Source organism: Euprymna scolopes, chromosome 45 (assembly GCF_053919585.1).
Source record: "Euprymna scolopes isolate OS-2025 chromosome 45, ASM5391958v1, whole genome shotgun sequence".
NCBI classification, from domain to species: domain Eukaryota; kingdom Metazoa; phylum Mollusca; class Cephalopoda; order Sepiida; family Sepiolidae; genus Euprymna; species Euprymna scolopes.
In genome coordinates, this window is record NC_136526.1 from 41,609,956 (window position 1) to 41,627,859 (window position 17,904).

The window sequence follows — 17,904 nt, forward strand, 5'->3', positions numbered from 1 at the left end:
CACACACATTTTCGCTTTTATATATATAGATGTTTCATTTTATATATATATATATATATAGATAGATAGATAGATAGATGTTATTTGTTTTTGTTTTTGCAAGACATTTTGAATGAATTCAATTATTTACGAAAGTGCATTTTTACCTAAATGCGAGTTGGGAATAGTTTTCCTTTTAATCAATTTGGTACTCCCATAAGGGGAGTGGCATATATAGTGTTTTTAAAATATAATTATCCACTGACACATGTTTTATCGTCTATGGCTCATCAGAGTGGCTGAATCTAGTGAGATTTGAAATATATATATATATATATATATATATATATATATATATATATCAATAATTATAAAACTCTGTACTAAATTGTTTTACCAAGAAATCTTTTTGGTTTCGATTCTAGCTGATGGCACTCAAGTTATATTTTTTCTTTATACTTTGGAAATCCCGACTATATATTGGGTACAATATAATATATAAAAATTGATAGAGCATTGACACTATAATAATATTTATGAAATCTGGATAAATTAAAATATTATATTTACATGTATTTTACGACTGGGCAAGCCTCTGCTAGTTTTATTTTAAAGCAAGTTTTTTTTTTTTTTTTTTTTTTTCTATCATCACTGGGGTTAATGTTTTAAATTTGAATTTTGTTTCAATTTTAGGATATTGAAAATGTTGGCCTATCAAGCTGCATCTTCAATCCTGATGCTGTGAGGTAAGTCTACTACTACTACTACTACTACTACTACTACTACTACTACTACTACTACTACTACTATATGTTTATTGTCACTTGTTTCCCGAGTTTGAAGGTTGGACGTTTGGATTATTGACTTGGTTAAATGGCTCCTCTCCACTTAATTCGATTCATTTCCACTTCTTTTGTTAATTGATGATGTTTCAGGTCCTGCTTGATGTTATCACTCAATCTCTTCTTTGGTCGACTTCCAGGGACATCGGTCTTGGATATGACCTAAAACTATATCCGATGGTGAGGCCCCATCTTGCTGGCCTTGGGGAGTGTGGAGCTACCCTTTAATTGCCATTGCTCCCAGGTCCACTCTGACCCGGAGTGGTAGTACCTGTTAGGGTCCCAACTATGGGTTAAATAGAATCCGACTTAAAAAAACAAATATACTCCATTAAAAATCGTTCCTCAAGATAACTAGATTTGGCATTAAATAACCTGAAAAAGGTTGATATACCGTAAAACAAAAACAACCAACCAACCAACCAATCCAGGGACATCAAAGTTAATGATTCTTCTTGGCCACTTCTCGACTGCCATGCATTGGATGTGACCAAACCATTTCAGTTTATTTCAGTGTAGGATTTCATTTAGGGGTGCAGTCAAGCCTGAATATCAGCTCATTAAGAGAGGTTCTATCAGGAACATAAACATCATATCATTGCATGAACATTGAAAGTTAATCTTAGAATACTCTCAACTGTAACGGATTAAGCCTCAGAAGAGGAGAATGCTTCTGACGCATTTTATTGTGTAATGGGATGTCTATCCTATTCATCCATAGCCTTGAGCCCCTGTAGGGGTATAGGCCATCCACAACTTTGTAGATGTGTTGTTGTATCATAAAGGGGATCGTGTGTAATCGTCTAGTGGTCAATTCTCAACTCACTCAATCTCTCCAAAACTAACATCACGTGTTCTGTCACACCACCTAATTACGTGTCTCAGACAAACCTAATGTCCACAACTAGTTATTTGTTTATTCAAACCCCAAAATAATGTTTACATCTATTTTCTATTTTCACATTCCTTTTACGATTCACACGTCAATCATTTCTTCCCCAATTTAATTGTTTATTCTTCTAATCATAATAACTGATCTAGTGACCATCCGGTGCTCTCAAATCAATTAATAATAATAACAATAATAATAATGTTTTAACCTTTGACCCCGCTTGCCACAGTTAACAGATACTACGCTATGATCACAACCTAAAAGCACATAAGCTTTTGTAGCGAGGAGTTCTTTTTTTTTTTTTTTTTTTTTAGATGAGGGTGCTAGCCTCACACCCAACCTTCCCAGACGGTACATACAGCGCCTTGCCTTTCCAAATGGTCACCCATCTGGTACTGGCCAGGCTCAACATTGCTTAACTTCAGTGATCTGGCGAGAACCGGTGCGTTAATGTGATTGTGCAGTGCTATGTCTATCTTATATGAATCTATAATTGTATGTCTTTCTAATCACAATGGCATGGGGAAAACGTTTTCTTTTTTAAAAATTTGTTTTAACTAAACCCATTTTGGGGAGAGATACTTAATTAATATATTCTTTCAAAAGAACCATAAGTGGACCGGGTAAACGGTTCATGGACAGCTTGAAGGTCTCATTTGTATTTCAACTTGTGGGAAAACTTAGCTCAAAACAAACTGCAAGCCCCAAACGGTCCACAATCATTAAATCTGTATGCATTGAGAAACTTGCAATTCAAAAAGATAGAACATTCGACATTTCTGCTATAGAATTAACCCACAGGTTCTCGATGTGCAGGAGGTACTTTAAAGCTCGGGCCGGACTGATGAGTCAATTTCAAACCCACAAAACAACTGCATAATCACAGTCATCTTAACAAACGATGGGTGAACATCATTCTCTTTGAATTTCTGTGTATTTCAGTAATAAAAAATTATTTTTTGTAAATTAAAATCTAACTTGTAAGACATCTTACTTGCCTCTATATTATGTAACGATAGCATCAAATGCTCACTATTTTTCTGTTTAGGTGACAAAGCCGTAGTTCTAGGAACAACAGTTACCTCTCTTGATAACTTTTGATTTTTAAATGAAAAGTTGTGCCCCTTTGAAAAAAAGGGGTCAACTCCCCAAATCTTGTGAGAACACATGATATTGTCCCAGATCTCATGAGGTCAGAGAATGACATTGATTTTCTCTCCTCTTTTTGCTAGCTGTTCACCGAACGAAGCAGACCTGAGGGTTTTTGAACTCGCTCTTATTTGAAACTTCTAACTGCCAATCGCCTCAGCTTTTTAATTGCAAGCTTCGTAAACTTTCTCCCTGCTGAATGTTTTCATCTTCTCTATAACTTTGGCCTTAGTCTTAAAATGGCCAATAAACATCTCCTGTCTTTGCGATAATCATCTTTCATTCTTGTAAGTTCCTTACATGAAGTGACTTCCTGCTTTGTCTGGAATGATTCCTATAAAAAAAAAATTGTGTTTTTTGTCTGTGGATAGACAACCTTTTTCCAAAATAGACAATATCATGACAAATAGAAAGTGCACTATGATTATTAAGTGGAAAACATTTCATGAATACTGTTATGACATAGAATAGCAAAACATGGACCCTTAATAATGCAGCAAAAGAAATTATGCTCAGCTTTTTCTGGGAAACAGGAGAAACCGATCTTCTAATCAAACAATCTATCAACTTATGATCCATCTATTTCTGAGACCCACAGAAACAAAACTGAACCTTTCTGCCTGACCTACCGGAATACATAGATGTCATTTCGAGTAGATCAAGCAGCCAGACTATTAGAAAATCATATGCCATTTTATCACTGAACATAAAACCTCATACACTCTGGGCCAACTATCTGGGATGAACATAATATTTGTAAAGTCTCAAGTGGCACATAATCATTGTATGGAACCTCGTATTCAAAAAAGACATCTTTTTTTTTTTTTTTTTTTTTTTTTTTTAGTCAGCGCTTATCAAGGCCTAGAAGCCACTCAAGGATAAGGGTTAATGGGTGTTCGATGAGACAACACTGATGATTGGTGATAGTGGAAATTGGATGAGAATTTATTTTAGAGGATACCTCATCAAGAACTTGTTTACATTGGACTTGAAAACGATCGTGTTATAATCAGCTGAGAAGCAGCTCTGCGATATTGTGCTAGCTAGACCTTTCCATGTTTTTTTTTTTATTTTAATGCATTATGTTTTAAAATGCATACAATCTTTACATAGTCATATTTAAAGTTTTGTACCGCAAACAAATATTTTGACAAAGTTGATATATTTATTTATAGATAAACGTTGTCAATACTTTTGATTGTGCCATTTTCTGCTACCGAAAGAAATCTATTGAAATGCAGTAAGTAAATCGAGTATGCGAAAAAGATTAATTTTTTTTTCGAATACATAACAACAGAAAAATATGTATAAAATAAATGTAAAAGATATTATTTTTTTCAATTTTTGTGATTAATTAAAATTTGAAAACCAAAATTAGCTTAACATAAATGAAGTACTGACCCAAACTCATGACCTAAAAATATTTTCATTGAACCCGAACACTAACCCTAAGTCTGGGTTAGTAATTATTTATTTTTAGAACTTAATTTGGCTTGGTGGTTAAGAGTAAAAAAACAGTGTCATTTGTTAACCATTAAAATTCAATTGCATTAAAAAAAAAAAAATAAAAACAAACTCTCATAATGTTAATTTAAAAAAAATCCGATTTTCTTTGTAAAATTTAGTATGGTGGCCATGTTGTCACTGCTTATTAAGGCCAGGAGGCCACTCAAGGATAAAGGTTAATGGGTATCGCAATGGTGGAAATTGGTAGGTTAATTTATTTTAGAGGGCTTCTGACCAAGAACCTGTTAACGTTGGACTTAAAGACAGCTATGTTATAGTCAGCTGGGAAGCAGCTCTGCAGTATTGTGTTCTACAGACAAGCAGTTCTGAGAAAAAAGCTCTGCTCATAGAATTTTCATTTTGTTTTAGGCACAGAGAGTAAGGGAAATTGCTGATATTGGTTGTAGCTAGTCGAGTGTTTGCTGTGAATACCTTATGAATGGGGAGGAAACCATAGAGTAAAGCTCAGTCGAGCACCTATCATGAAAATAATGATAGAGTAAAAGATAGGCTCGTAACATCTCTTCTATGAGAAAGAGGTAGCAGGGGGGAGAAAAGGACATCGCCCACTAGATTTCGAAGTCGGTTTTGTATGTTGTCCAGTTCAAAGAACATTTCATTTGTTTGGTGGTGTAGATATTTTTCTCTGTCGTTTGCACCTCATTAAACATGCAGCATTAAGCATGTTTACATTAGTTTGATTCATTTTTAGAAGCTATTTTTTCGCAGGAAGGAACCACATGAAAGTTGCTGACATCCTTAAGGCAAAGTGATACCATAGCCTTTTGACAGAACTAAAATGCTGCACGTAAAGCTCACCGTCCGTTCTGCTTAGCACCATATCAGTAAAGCCCTTTCACAACAGTTTGAAAAAATTAATTTTTTTTTTACAATACCTGTATATGATTAGTTAAAAAAAAAAAAAAAAGTACTTGATATTTCCTTGAAACTGTTTTGAAATTATGTAAATTTCCCCAATTTGTCTACATACATGGAATTTACATATATTGTTTACTTGTGCGTTTCTCTATGGTTTTTGTCAGCCTCTCTTCTTTTTAAAAGCTCTGCTCCACTCTCTTTTCTCACTCTTTCTCTGTACTCCTTTTTACAGTCTCGCTCTCTACCCACTTTTTCAATTTCTTTACCTTATTTTCAGTCTTTGTTTTTCTCTACTCCCCCCCCCCTTTTTCCCAGGCTTTGTCTCTTCCTTTTTTTCAGATTTGTTTATTCCTTTTTTTTTGTTTTTCTTTCAGTTTTTCTCTACTCCCTTTTTTTTTTTTTTTTTTTTTTTCAGGCTTTGTCTGTTCCTTTTTTTTTTTTTTCAGTTTTTCTCTACCCCCCCCCCCCCAGTCTTTGTGGTCCTGGATATGACTGTAAACTATATCCAATGGTGAGGCCCCAGCTTGCGGGCTTTGGGGAGTTTGGAGCCACCCTGTAATTGCCATTGCTCCCAGGTCCACTCTGACCGGGAGTGGTAGTACCTGTTAGGGTTCCAACTATGGATTAAATAGAAACCGACTTGAAAAAAAAAATACATTCTATTAAAAAAAGTTTTCTTTAAAATCACTAGATTTGTTATTAAATTACCTGTAAAGGGTTGATATGCCGTAAAACAAAAACAACCAACCAACCAATCAATCTTTGTCTATTCCTTTTTTTCAGTTTTTCTTTACGCTTTTATTCTAGTTTTTATCTCCCTTTTTCAGTCTCTCTCTACCATTTTTTATCTCTTCTTTTTTCAGTCCTTTTTCAGTCCCCTCTTTCTCTCTTTTCAGTCTCTCTCTTTTTCACTCACTCTTTATCTCTCTCCTGATTTCAGTCTCTCTCCTTGTTTAGTTTCTCTCCTTGTCTCTCTCTCTCTCTCAGCCTGTCTCTCTCTCTCCAGTTTCTCTCTCTCTTTATAGTCCCTCTCTCTTTTTCTCTCTCTCTTTTTCTCTCTCTCTTTCTTTTCCGCTCTCTCCACCCACGCTATGGTTTTCCAGTTTCTTTTTCAACATCAGTTTTTCTCTATCCTCTATCTCTATTCTCACCTTTTGATTTTCAATCTCACCCCAGTTTTTTATTTATTTATTTATTTTACTTCAACATTATTTAACACCGCCGCCGCCTCCTCCTCCTCCTCCTCCCTCTCTCTCAATCTTCTTTTCCTTTTTTTTTTTTTTCAACTTCTTGTGTTAATAGTGTTATTGCTCATGCTATTTGCGAAAATTCATGTCCGTCCAAATTTCATCATGTAAAGTGCACCCCTCCCCCACACAAACACATCTCCCCCAACCGTCATCAGTGCCACTTTAAAATCAATGACTCTTCTCACACTCTTGGCCCCGCTGAATTCATTTGTTGCAAAGACAGCGGCGTTGCTAGTGAGTTCTTTTCTGCTGAGCTTTGTCTTTTATATTCTGGAACTTACGTCACAAGAACGCAAATTCTTTGTGGTGGCAATAACGATACAGTTCGAAACGGCTGGAACACTGAAAATAATCAAAAAAATAAAAATAGAGATTAGGAATATTAGCGAGCATGTCAGTTGTCAGCCTCCTGTTATTCTGATCCTCATCTTTCTTCAGAACTCTTTCCTGCCTTTCTTTTTTTTTTTTTTTTTTTTTTTTTTTTGCTGCACTGTGCAACCATTGCTGCTAAATGTCTTTTTGATGACGCCGCTTTGACTGCACCCTCCCTCCCCTCCGCTCCGCCGAAATATGATCAGCAATGTCGTTACAATAGTGGCAATTTATAACAAAGAGGAAATGTTATCAGGCTGAGCATGGTGCGGTGCATGAGTGAACGGGGGGGGGGGGATTCTTTGGCAGTGGATCTCTATATGCAGCAGTGGGAGTAGCAGCAGCAGCGACAGTATTGTGCCGTCATAAATACATATTTAGTAAAGAGGTTGAGGAAGAGATGAAAAGAGAGTGCACATTTTTTTGGAATGTGAACATGGTGCTTTGCATAGTGCAATTAGTTTATCTGTCTAACTTTTTGCATCAATTTAACGTAAGAACACGTGTCGCCATTCGGAGTCATTATCGGCCCCTGGGCAAAAAGCATCATTATTCCTTTACACTTGATTGACAAGGTATTAATTATAGGCAGTGAAGCCTACATAAATATTATATACATGAGCAATAAAGTCCATGTGGCCTGAAATGCTGCCAAAGGCAAGATGTCACTCTTCTGTGATTAAACGCCTTAAAAATTGATACAAACCTGTTTTAGTGAAACCTGTAGGGTCCTGTACACTCAAAAAGAATGAAGAATAAAAAAAGAAAAAAAAAACGTCTGCTTATTCTCTTTATATGCTTGCGATATTGTCAACTAATATGCAAATGAGATGCTTCCAGTTTGAAATAAAAAAAAAGCCTGATTTTTCAAAGACTGGGTCGATTTTGGATTTGGATATTGAAGTAGCAAGTCTTATCAGCAGGGCGTCATGTTTTGGATTAAGGAGTTTTTGACAGTGGCGAGTTTTGACAGTAGATTTGAATTTTGAGCAGTAAATTTTGACAGCAGTGTGTCGAATTTAACTCTGGAAATTGTTACTTGTACACAAGCAGTAAAGATCATGTGGTCTGAAATAGTACCAAAGGCAAGCTGTTACTCTTCTGTGATTAAACACCTAAAAAATTTGGTACAAACCATTTTTGTGTAACCTTTAGGGTCCTATGTACTCCAAAAAAAATGAAGAAGAAAAAAAAGAAGAAAATGCCTGCCTTTTCTTTTTATATGCTTGCAATATTGTCCACTAATTGACACATCTACAAAAGTTGTGGATGGCCTATGCCTCCCTCCCACGGCCCCAGGCCTCAAGGTTATGGATTGTCAACTAATATGCAAATGAGATGCTTCTAGTTTGAAATAAAAAAAAGCCTGATTTTTCAGAGACTGCGTTGGTTTGGATTTGGATATTGAAGTAGCAAGTCTTGTCAACAGAGTGTTGTGTTTTGGAGTTAAGAGTTTTTGAGATTTTTGACTAGGATAGAGAGTTTTGGAGTGGCAAGTTTTAACAGTAGTGTGTCGAATTTAACCCTGGAAATTGTTACTTGGAAGCGAAGTATAGTTAACAATCCATCAGAGCAACTCTAGAATATTAAATACTTGATTGTATTATGCATATACTATACTTTTTATCCTGTTTAAATCTATGAAAAAGTTATAGCCCATTGACTTAGGACGAGTGCTTTATGGCAAATTGATGATTGAGTATGGTCAAATTTGTGCTCATTTTTGCATTAAATACTAATCCCTCCTAGTCCTTAACTGTACATCAAATGTATACGACAAGACTTAGTTTGCTGCACCTTATCATAACAAAGGTTCATAAAAAATTTCAGCCAGATCACCCCAATAGTTTCCAAGAAAGTGAGAATAAATGTGGTATGGTGGTGACTAATCTCTATCAACTTCTAACTGTGGATTGAACGAATACCGTAATACTTAGTTCGCTGCACCTTATGATAACAAAGGTTCATAAAAAATTTCAGCCAGATCGTTTCAGTAGTTTCTGAGAAAAAAAAGTCAAACAGAGAGACAGACGGACGAACTAAGAGAAATATTATATAGATGTATTCTAGAAAAAATATTTGTCTCAAGATAGGTGAAATTAATTTCTTTAACGGAATAATTTTGCACCACTTTTACGTCCCCAGACAAAGATTAAAATCAATAACAAATGAAGCATGGAGTGCACAGTGAACGAGACATAAAAAAAGAAATGATTAAGTTCATCATTTGCCCCCCCCCCTCATTTAGCCCCCAAAGTCCCCAAGGCTTAACATATTTAAATTTGAGCTCAGCACCATGCAAAACTGCTAACTAGACATACACAGAAAATTTTGGTTGGTTGGTTGTTTTTGTTTTACGGCATATCAACCCTTTTCGGATTATTTAATGCCGAATCCAAAGATTTTGAAGAAAAATTTTTTTAATAGAATATATTTGTTGTTTTCACGTCGGTTTCTATTTAACCCATAGTTGGGACCCTAACAGGTACTACCACTCCGGGTCAGAGTGGACCTGGGAGCAATGGTAATTAAAGGGTGGCTCCACACTCTCCAAAGCCCACAAGCTGGGGCCTCACCATCGGATATAGTTTAAGGTCATATCCAGGACCCCCATTGAGGGACTTTTACCCTCTGCAGCGGGGCAATCGGCGTATTCTAATGCCCCACCGACAGGGCCAAGAAAATTTTGGACAAATATAGTAAAATAGTCTTAAAAATTGAATGTTGTTAGTAGCCCTAAAAGAGCCCCTGGGGCGCACCCAAGAGTTTTCGCGACGTATAGACAAGCAAAATTATATAGAAATCAGTTAGTTACAACGTTTCAGAACGTTTCCTACCAGTTTATAATATTAGTTTTATATTAGTCTTATTAATTTTATTTATTGCGGACAATTATCCTCAACTTTTATTAGTTGTTTCACAATGTTTCGGCCAGCTATTCCTCTGGCCTGCGTCAGGTGGTAACCGCGATGGATAGGAACTCTGAATCTCCTGACTGCATTCACTGCAATTACTGCCTTCCATAGTTGTAGTTACCACCTGACGAAAAAAAACTGACATTGTTTAACTTTGCCTAACCCTTATCCCTGAGTGGCTTCCGGGCCTTGATAAGTGGTGACCACCGGGTAAAAAAAAAAAAATACTCAAATAGCTTCTTCCCTCGAATAGCTAGACTTTGGAATTCTCTTCCTGCTGCCTGTTTTCCAAACTGTACTGATATGCAGAAGTTCAAATGCAGCGTAAACCAGCATCTTAATCTTTTTTAGGCATCGTCCCAATTAGTAGCCCCTTACATCCAAGTGACAATATGCCTTGTTTGGGCTAAAGGTGAGTAAGAAAAAAAAAATATGGTGTTCCCTGGAGTCTGGATGACAATAAGTCTCCCTAGATTTCCAGTACTCTCCATCTCTTTCAATAACCTTTAGAAATGAATTTTCATTATCGCAACAGCCATTTACCATTGACTTCTCGATGATAATAACCATTGGTCATCAATGGAATTAATTATTACATTACATCTTTTATAACATTATGTGTCATGAAAACAAAACTGTTTTTCTAGGATGTAAAATCGATTTTTAATTAGCAAGTGTTGTCAGTTTTGTCCGGGTTAAAAGTTGCCCTTTTGGGGAGCTTGATATCCTGCATGTTAAAAACTGGCATTGTTTAACTTTGCCCTCGTATAGAGGAAACTAGTTAAATCTTAACACAAATCCCAACAAAATGAAATGAACAAAAAAGGAAAGAAAAAATTTGTATGATGTATGTACCCATAACGGAAAGAAAATATTGTACACCAAAAATTCATTGATCAAAGAGTTTTATTTTTAAATAAGAATATCAAATTTTATTTTATTTATCGTGGACTGTTATCCTCATCTTTTCTTAGTTGTTTCCCAACATTTCGGCCAACTATTCCTCTGGCCTGCGTCGGGTGGTAACCGCGACGGATAGGAACTCTGAATCTCCTGACTGCATTCACTGCAATTACTGCCTTCCATAGTTGTTGTCGTCTCACCACGACGTAGACACCCTCGACAAACCCGACAGGCAGCTAAATCCCACCCCCACACAGTAGAGATCCCTAGATGTAAAAGATCTTTCTACTCCAGTAGTATCTTCCCCAGAACCGCTAGACTCTGGAATTCCATTCCAGGTTCCTGCTTCCCTAACTGTACTGACATGTAGAAGTTCAAGTGCAACGTGAACCGATATCTTGCTGCCCAAATCCCTACATAGTGCCCCAGTAGTTGCTGCCCCTGATAGTAGCCCCCTACACCAAAGTGGCAATGTGCCTTGTTTGGGGTGAAAATGTAATAAAAAAAAAAAGGCACAAGAAGGACTTGCAGCATAAAGCTCCTCCGTTATAGGCAGATGTAGTTATATGTAAATTAAGTATAATTTGCATATTTATAAACTGACACCAGCTAGAATAGGTTGGTTGCTGAACGTTTACTTAATATGATACACGACATATCAGTACTACTTCATTGGCTTGGTTATTAAGCATGCCACACCATAAAAATGACTACTTTGGTACATAATCATTCTCATATACTCAGAACAGCTATAAATATAAAAGCAAAAATGTATGTATGTTTGTATGTGTGTTCGCTTTTTCTGTATGTCGGCAAAAGGCTTTTTTCAGAGAAGTGGTCGGTCACTTCACAACTTTTTAAAACTTTTTATATCACATATAAATCGTTATATCTCACAGTTAACAACGAAGCTCGCCTGTCTATTTAATTTGCTCGATTTTGGGAAGATAAATATTCAATATTTATCGCTCGCCGCATGTGGGTTAGTCTTTTTCCTATAACATCTTGGGGAAAATAAAACTTGACCTCATTAACTCATTAAAATGGGCACCTGCCAAATCCAAGTAATTAAATAAATTCAAACATGTTTCCGTTAGCATCTTGCGGTGGGGCAATCGTTAACGTCGCACGTTTTTTTTTTCACACTTTAATTTACAACTTTGCCTCAACGGTTCGGGTTCCATCCTTATACTTACCTACCAAAACATTTTTTTTAACCCACCCCCCACCCCCGGAGTTTCCACACACACCTCCAAACACCCAGGCCACGCCGGGTACCCCTCGCTAGTTTAATATATAAAAGGCAAAATGTGTGTGTGTGTGTGTGTGTTTGTATGTCTGCAAAAAACTTCTGACAGACGCGTTGGAACCTGATCAAACCGGTATCGTTTTCAAGCTCAATCCTTCAGACGATATTTTCGCAAGTCATTGTCTCCTTTCGATTGACTACGCTTAATTTTGACATTCGTGACTTCCGGTTGTGCGATGGCGACATTGGCTAAGACGTTAGGTTTATTTTTTCCTCCTTCATGTTACGGGTTCGAGCCTGGCTTCCTACTACCACTTTTTTGTTTTTTCCAACACCTCTCTCCACCTGGACTGCCTACTTTTTTTTTTTTTTTTGGACTTCCTTACTTCACAGACCCGGGCAACATTAGGTACCCCCCCCCCCACTAGTAAACATATAAGGGGCATCCCCAATGTAATGCCTCCTATTTTTATTCCGCCTGACTAGATCAGAGAGAATTGCATTGTTAATGATGACTTGTACATTCATGGCCTGAAAGTTTCATCTCTCTGTTGCAGATATTAATGGTGTGAGACTAAGAAAGTAACTCCTATCATGGGCGTGCGTCAGAGAGTTGCGTCATTGAATTCCTGGCAAACGTGCATTGAAAATTGTGATGGCTATGTAGAAAAATAAATTCTGGACCAGGGAAGGTTGCTTGTTTTAATGGTACCACTTCTATCTTTGCAGCTCCTCAACTTTTTGAGTTAAAAAAAAAAAAGTAGGATGCTTTATTTTTATAATGACCCTCGTATGACAAAGCGTGCTCTGGACACCCATGCATAGCCATCGTTCATTGCTCGTGAAAGTGCATTGAGAATGGTGGTGACAATGTAGAAAAATAAATTCTGGGGCACAAAAGGTCACTAGTTTTAATGGTAGCACTCCTGTTTTCATAGCTCTTCAACTTTTTGAGTTTAAAAAAAAAAAAAGAAGGTGGTTTTATTTTCGGAACGACCCTTGTAATATATAAATTATTCCGAGCACAAAAGGTGATACGTTCCCAGCTACTAATAGTTGTTGTAACTTGGCTGTGTTTTAGAACAATAATGATGCTGATCTATAAAAAGACGTCTTTATTCTTGAACACGATTATGGATCGTTGGTGTTAGGTGAGAGATGCCCACACTGAAATTCGATGAGTTGATTCTTCTTGGCCTAACAGTATCCTAATGATATCCTTTTTGGTTGTTATCACATTGTTGTGATGTTATTATTTGAGTAATTGATTATTTGAATAATTGATGGAAGAACACAGTCACAGTTAAATAAATATGTATTAACGAAAATACATGAAAAAGCTAAACTGAGCAATATCTTAGCTCAACTGCTGGACTAGTGGGTGACGACCATACTCTCTGTGTGTCCATCTCTGACTGACTTAGTAAATCAGTCCTCGTTACTTGGAAGTGATGTCATGGATGAGTCCATTATTCCAGGCAGCAGCAGAGGTGCGTCCCCAACACCCACCCCTCTCCCTTTTTGTTCGTAAAAGCTGTTAATACTTCTTTCCTTAAGGATCGATCATTGGTGGATCGGTGACCTTTCTTTTCCAAACTGACCGTCATTGTTCAGGAGGTTTGAGATCAAATGTCTCGAAAATAGTGTTCATTGGTTCTTCCTCCAACAACGATATTCTTTTTGGTTGTTATCATATAAACATCTGTGACCACCTGAAATGCCCCTTTTCAGATGATATCATTCTGTAAACCCCCATCCCCACCCTACCCCACCCCAAGGAATCTTGTGATTCACTGGACTAACTGACTTCAATTACATCTGCATAACTTTTTTTGCCAAAAGTAACCTTTCAAACCTCATAGTTTTTAACTTTTCTTTCTGACAATTCCAAGTTTGTTTCTTTTATGTGCAGGTGCCTGTCAGGTTCATTATTTATGATTGTCATTCAAATTAACTTTTGGTACATTTGATAATTATTATTGTTCTTTATTGTTCTACGGGTCCAAGCTTTATATCTAAACGTTCTTCGGTACCCGCAGCCTATGTATTAAAATGTAAGCTGCATGATTTCCCCACAAATGACCTGTTGGTACATTTGATAATTATTATTGTTCTTTATTGTTGGTACATTTGATAATGATGGTGCAAAATATATCATAGTGAACTGGTTGAGGATAAGAATCAGAAAGTACCTTAAGCATAACTTTAACCCTAAATCGCTTTTATTTTTATTATATCACTAGCAAGTGGTACCCGGCGTTGCCGGGTTTTTTTTTTGGGGGGGGGGTTAAAAAAAAAAGTAAGTATGAGGATCGAACCCGAACCCCTTGAGGCAAAGTTGTAAATTAAAGTGTGAAAAAAAAAAAGTGCGATGTTATCCATTGCCCCACATCGAGATGCTAACGGAAACACGTTTGAATTTATTTAATTACTTGGATTTAGCAGGTGCCCGTTTTAATGAGTTAATGAGGTCAAGTTTGACTGCGGGATAGTATTCATTTACTGCTGAACGCTTTTTTTCCCCACCCCCAAGATGTTATAGGAAAAAGACTAATCCACATGCGGCGAGCGACAAATATTGAATATTTATCTTCCCGAAGTCGAGCAAATTAAATAGACAGGCGAGCTTCATTGTTAACTGTGAGATATTACGATTTATATGTGATATAAAAAGTTTTAAAAAGTTGTGAACCGACCGACCGCTTCTCTGAAAGAAGCCTTTTGTAGACGCACAGAAAAAGCGAACACACATGCATACATACATTTTCGCTTTTATATTTATAGATTATTATATGATCATATACACCTTATGTTTTAGGAGTTTTTTTGAAAATGATCCCTACCAGATCTGGCTATCTGAAGATATTGACTTCCTGAGACGAAATGCACCTAACAATGATAGTGTTTGCTTTTCTACTTCCTTTTGCAAAACGTTATGTTCTGTAAAGCCAAAAACAAAAATAACGACCCACCTTTTTCCCTCTTTTCTTTCTTCCCATTTACCCTTTCTATTTCTACCCCCCCCCCTCACTTCCTGATTGGTTTCCTAACTTAAAATGAACAAAACATTAATACTTTTCCCTCTCCCATTGCAAAACTCCTTCATGTTCTGCAGGCAGGTAACAAAAACGATAAAATACATTATAAAACAACCAAACCAAACCAAACACTACAAACTAGCGATTGAAGATACAAAGAGTTTGAAGATTAAAAACCTTCTAAAAAAAACAACTGGATACAACATGAATGGTGTTTCCGAAATAACTGGATTTGGCATTAATAACCCAAACAGGGTTGATATGCCGTAAAACAAAACAACCAAACCAAAAATAATCCGATTGTATCTCATTTTTATTATTATTATTAGTTTTTAGAAATAAATTTAATTGAGATGACAAGTTATTTTTTATTTATTTATTTTTTTTTCATTAAATTTTTGTTATTTAGAGTAGAGGCCTTGAAGACTTCTAGTCGGCCTCAGGGAACCATCTTGCCATTCATTACCTCCTCCTTTAGGCAGAGAGGAAGGAGATTTATTTATTCACTTTTTAACTTAAAAAAATGTATATCAACTAGCAGGGAGACCCCGATGTTGCTGAGGATTGAATGTGGATTAACAAATGTTCTACACTTCCAACACTTTTATTGTCAGCAAAATAAACGAAATCGCCCATTTTTTAATTAAATCAGTTGATTGCTTACTCTAGTTGGAGACCCACCTGGCAGTGACTTAGTCCACAATTCATTGTACCTATTTACTATGCCTCCCCACGGGACAGAGTTAGACACCAGGGTCGTTTTTTAACGTGGAGAAAAGGTACAAAAGTAAAAAAAATTGTCTCGGTCGTGAAGGACTGATCCTCCACCGAAAGAGGCCCTGTCGGTGGGGCATTAGAATACGCTGACTGCCCCCCTGCAGAGGGTAAAAGTCCCTCAATGGGGGTCCTGGATATGACCTTAAACTATATCCAGTGGTGAGGCCCCAGCTTGTGGGCTTTGGGGAGTGTGGAGCCACACTTTAATTACCATTGCTCCCAGGTCCACTCTGACCCGGAGTGGTAGTACCTGTTAGGGTCCCAACTGTGGGTTAAATAGAAACCGACGTGAAAACAACAAATATATTCTATTAAAAAAAGTTTTCTTCAAAATCTTTGGATTCGGCATTAAATAACCCGAAAAGGGTTGATATGCCGTAAAACAACCAACCAACCAACCAATCCACCGAAAGAGAACAAGAAATGGAAGTGCAGCATCTGAAGAACAGATATTACACTTTGATCTTGACCACAACAATTCATTGTAGTGTACATTGATTGTATAAAATTATTTTTATATAATAGCTTGAATTAAAGCTGAAAATGTAAAAATCAAATATCATGGTTCATTGGCGCTCTAAATAGAAGCATTCATTTCAAACACACCTCTGCTTTATCAAAAAATGTACTGTTGATTTTATTCACCAGGCCCTTCTGCTTGTGCAGTGATAAAACTTCTCAAGTGCACTCGTGGACTGTTCTGTCTTTAATCAGATTTTTTTGATTATTGATTTTTGATAGATAGGTTGTATTTTTTATTTAGAAATAAATTCAATTCAAATGATAAGCCATGTTTTTTTTTTGTTTTTTTTTTGTCAAATATTTATCTAGCATAAAAACCTTTCTTGCTTCCAGTTGATCTCAGGGAGCCACCTTCTCAGGCATTACCTACTCCTTAACACAGTGGGTTGATATTTTTTGTCGATTGGCTGAGGTGCTTTTGAATCTGTGCTTAATTTCAAAGCTTGACACTGATTGATACAAACAAGCATTTAACTACCTTTCTGGCTTGATTGATCAGAAGATATCTTTCTAAGTATACTATATCTTTCTAAGTATACTATATCTTTCTAAGTATACTATTGAAGTTGATAAAAGGTCGTGCACACTTTATTTTTCCTCCTTCCGGCCAGGAAACTACACAGCTAATTCCACAGCATTTCTTTAAATCCCCAGCTTCTCTCTGGGGACATGACAGACACCCTCTGGCTCTGGGTTCAACAAGTGCACACACGTGATATTAATATAACTAACACACACACACACACACACACACTTTACAAACATTCTTAAATATGAACTATTATCCTACCCTTAGTATTTTTTTTCTATTCCTCTTGTGTGAACGTGTCGATTATTACCTTCGCACACCTCTTTCATCTCCTGACAACAAGAGCAGTCTGACGCATTCCATACGTTTCTGTGGCATTTTTTCAAGTTTAAAACAGTTGTATTGTACATCGTTTTTCTAAAGTGTCCTCACGTCTAGATTGCATTTTTGAAATTCACCAGCTTTGACAATCAACTTTTTTGTAGGGTGTATTCCAGTTCCTGCTGTAGCTGTTTATTTGACCATGAAATCATAAAACTGGGTCAGTTATATCATAAGATGTATAGCAATAAGATACTAAATTTTCAAGGGTCTACGACAATTTGTAATGTCTGTACAAAAAAATCTGGAAAGTTATTCAAGGCACCTCGAATATATATATATATATATATATATATATATATATATATATATATATATATATATATACCCTTAGTATTTTTTTCTACTACCTTTTATTTAATACCACATGGTCCATGTGGCACATGGACTTTCTAACCTCTTGTCTTCAGCTATACTTGCTGACATTGAAAAAAAAAAAAAAATGGGATATATAATCATAAATCTTCCATTTTTGCCTCCTCACAAGAGTGGAGTTAAAAAACAAAAATGATTTTACAAACTTTTTTTCTATTAGCAAAACGGTTATAGTCAGCTAAAGTACTTCCTAACTTCTGGCATGGCTGCTACCGGAAGCAGTAACAAGGCGAATCAGTTCCTTCTCTTTTTTTTTTTGTTTTCTCTTACGCTTATACCTCCACTGCATGTACTCTTTTTTTTTTATTACGTTTTTCCGATCGTATTTTTTATTTAATTATCATTG

General features: G+C 36.4%; 1 protein-coding gene across 2 annotated transcripts in view; it reads left to right on the plus strand.

Annotated features, from left to right (window-relative positions):
• The window catches only part of LOC145269494 (protein hobbit-like), a 387,158-nt gene that overhangs the window by 74,303 nt on the left and 294,951 nt on the right, over positions 1 to 17,904 (plus strand). For both annotated transcript variants that reach the window (XM_080125227.1, XM_080125228.1), the window contains exon 4: positions 673 to 725. In XM_080125227.1, the coding sequence (XP_079981353.1) occupies positions 673 to 725 (53 nt within the window). The remainder of the gene's footprint in view (positions 1 to 672; positions 726 to 17,904) is intronic.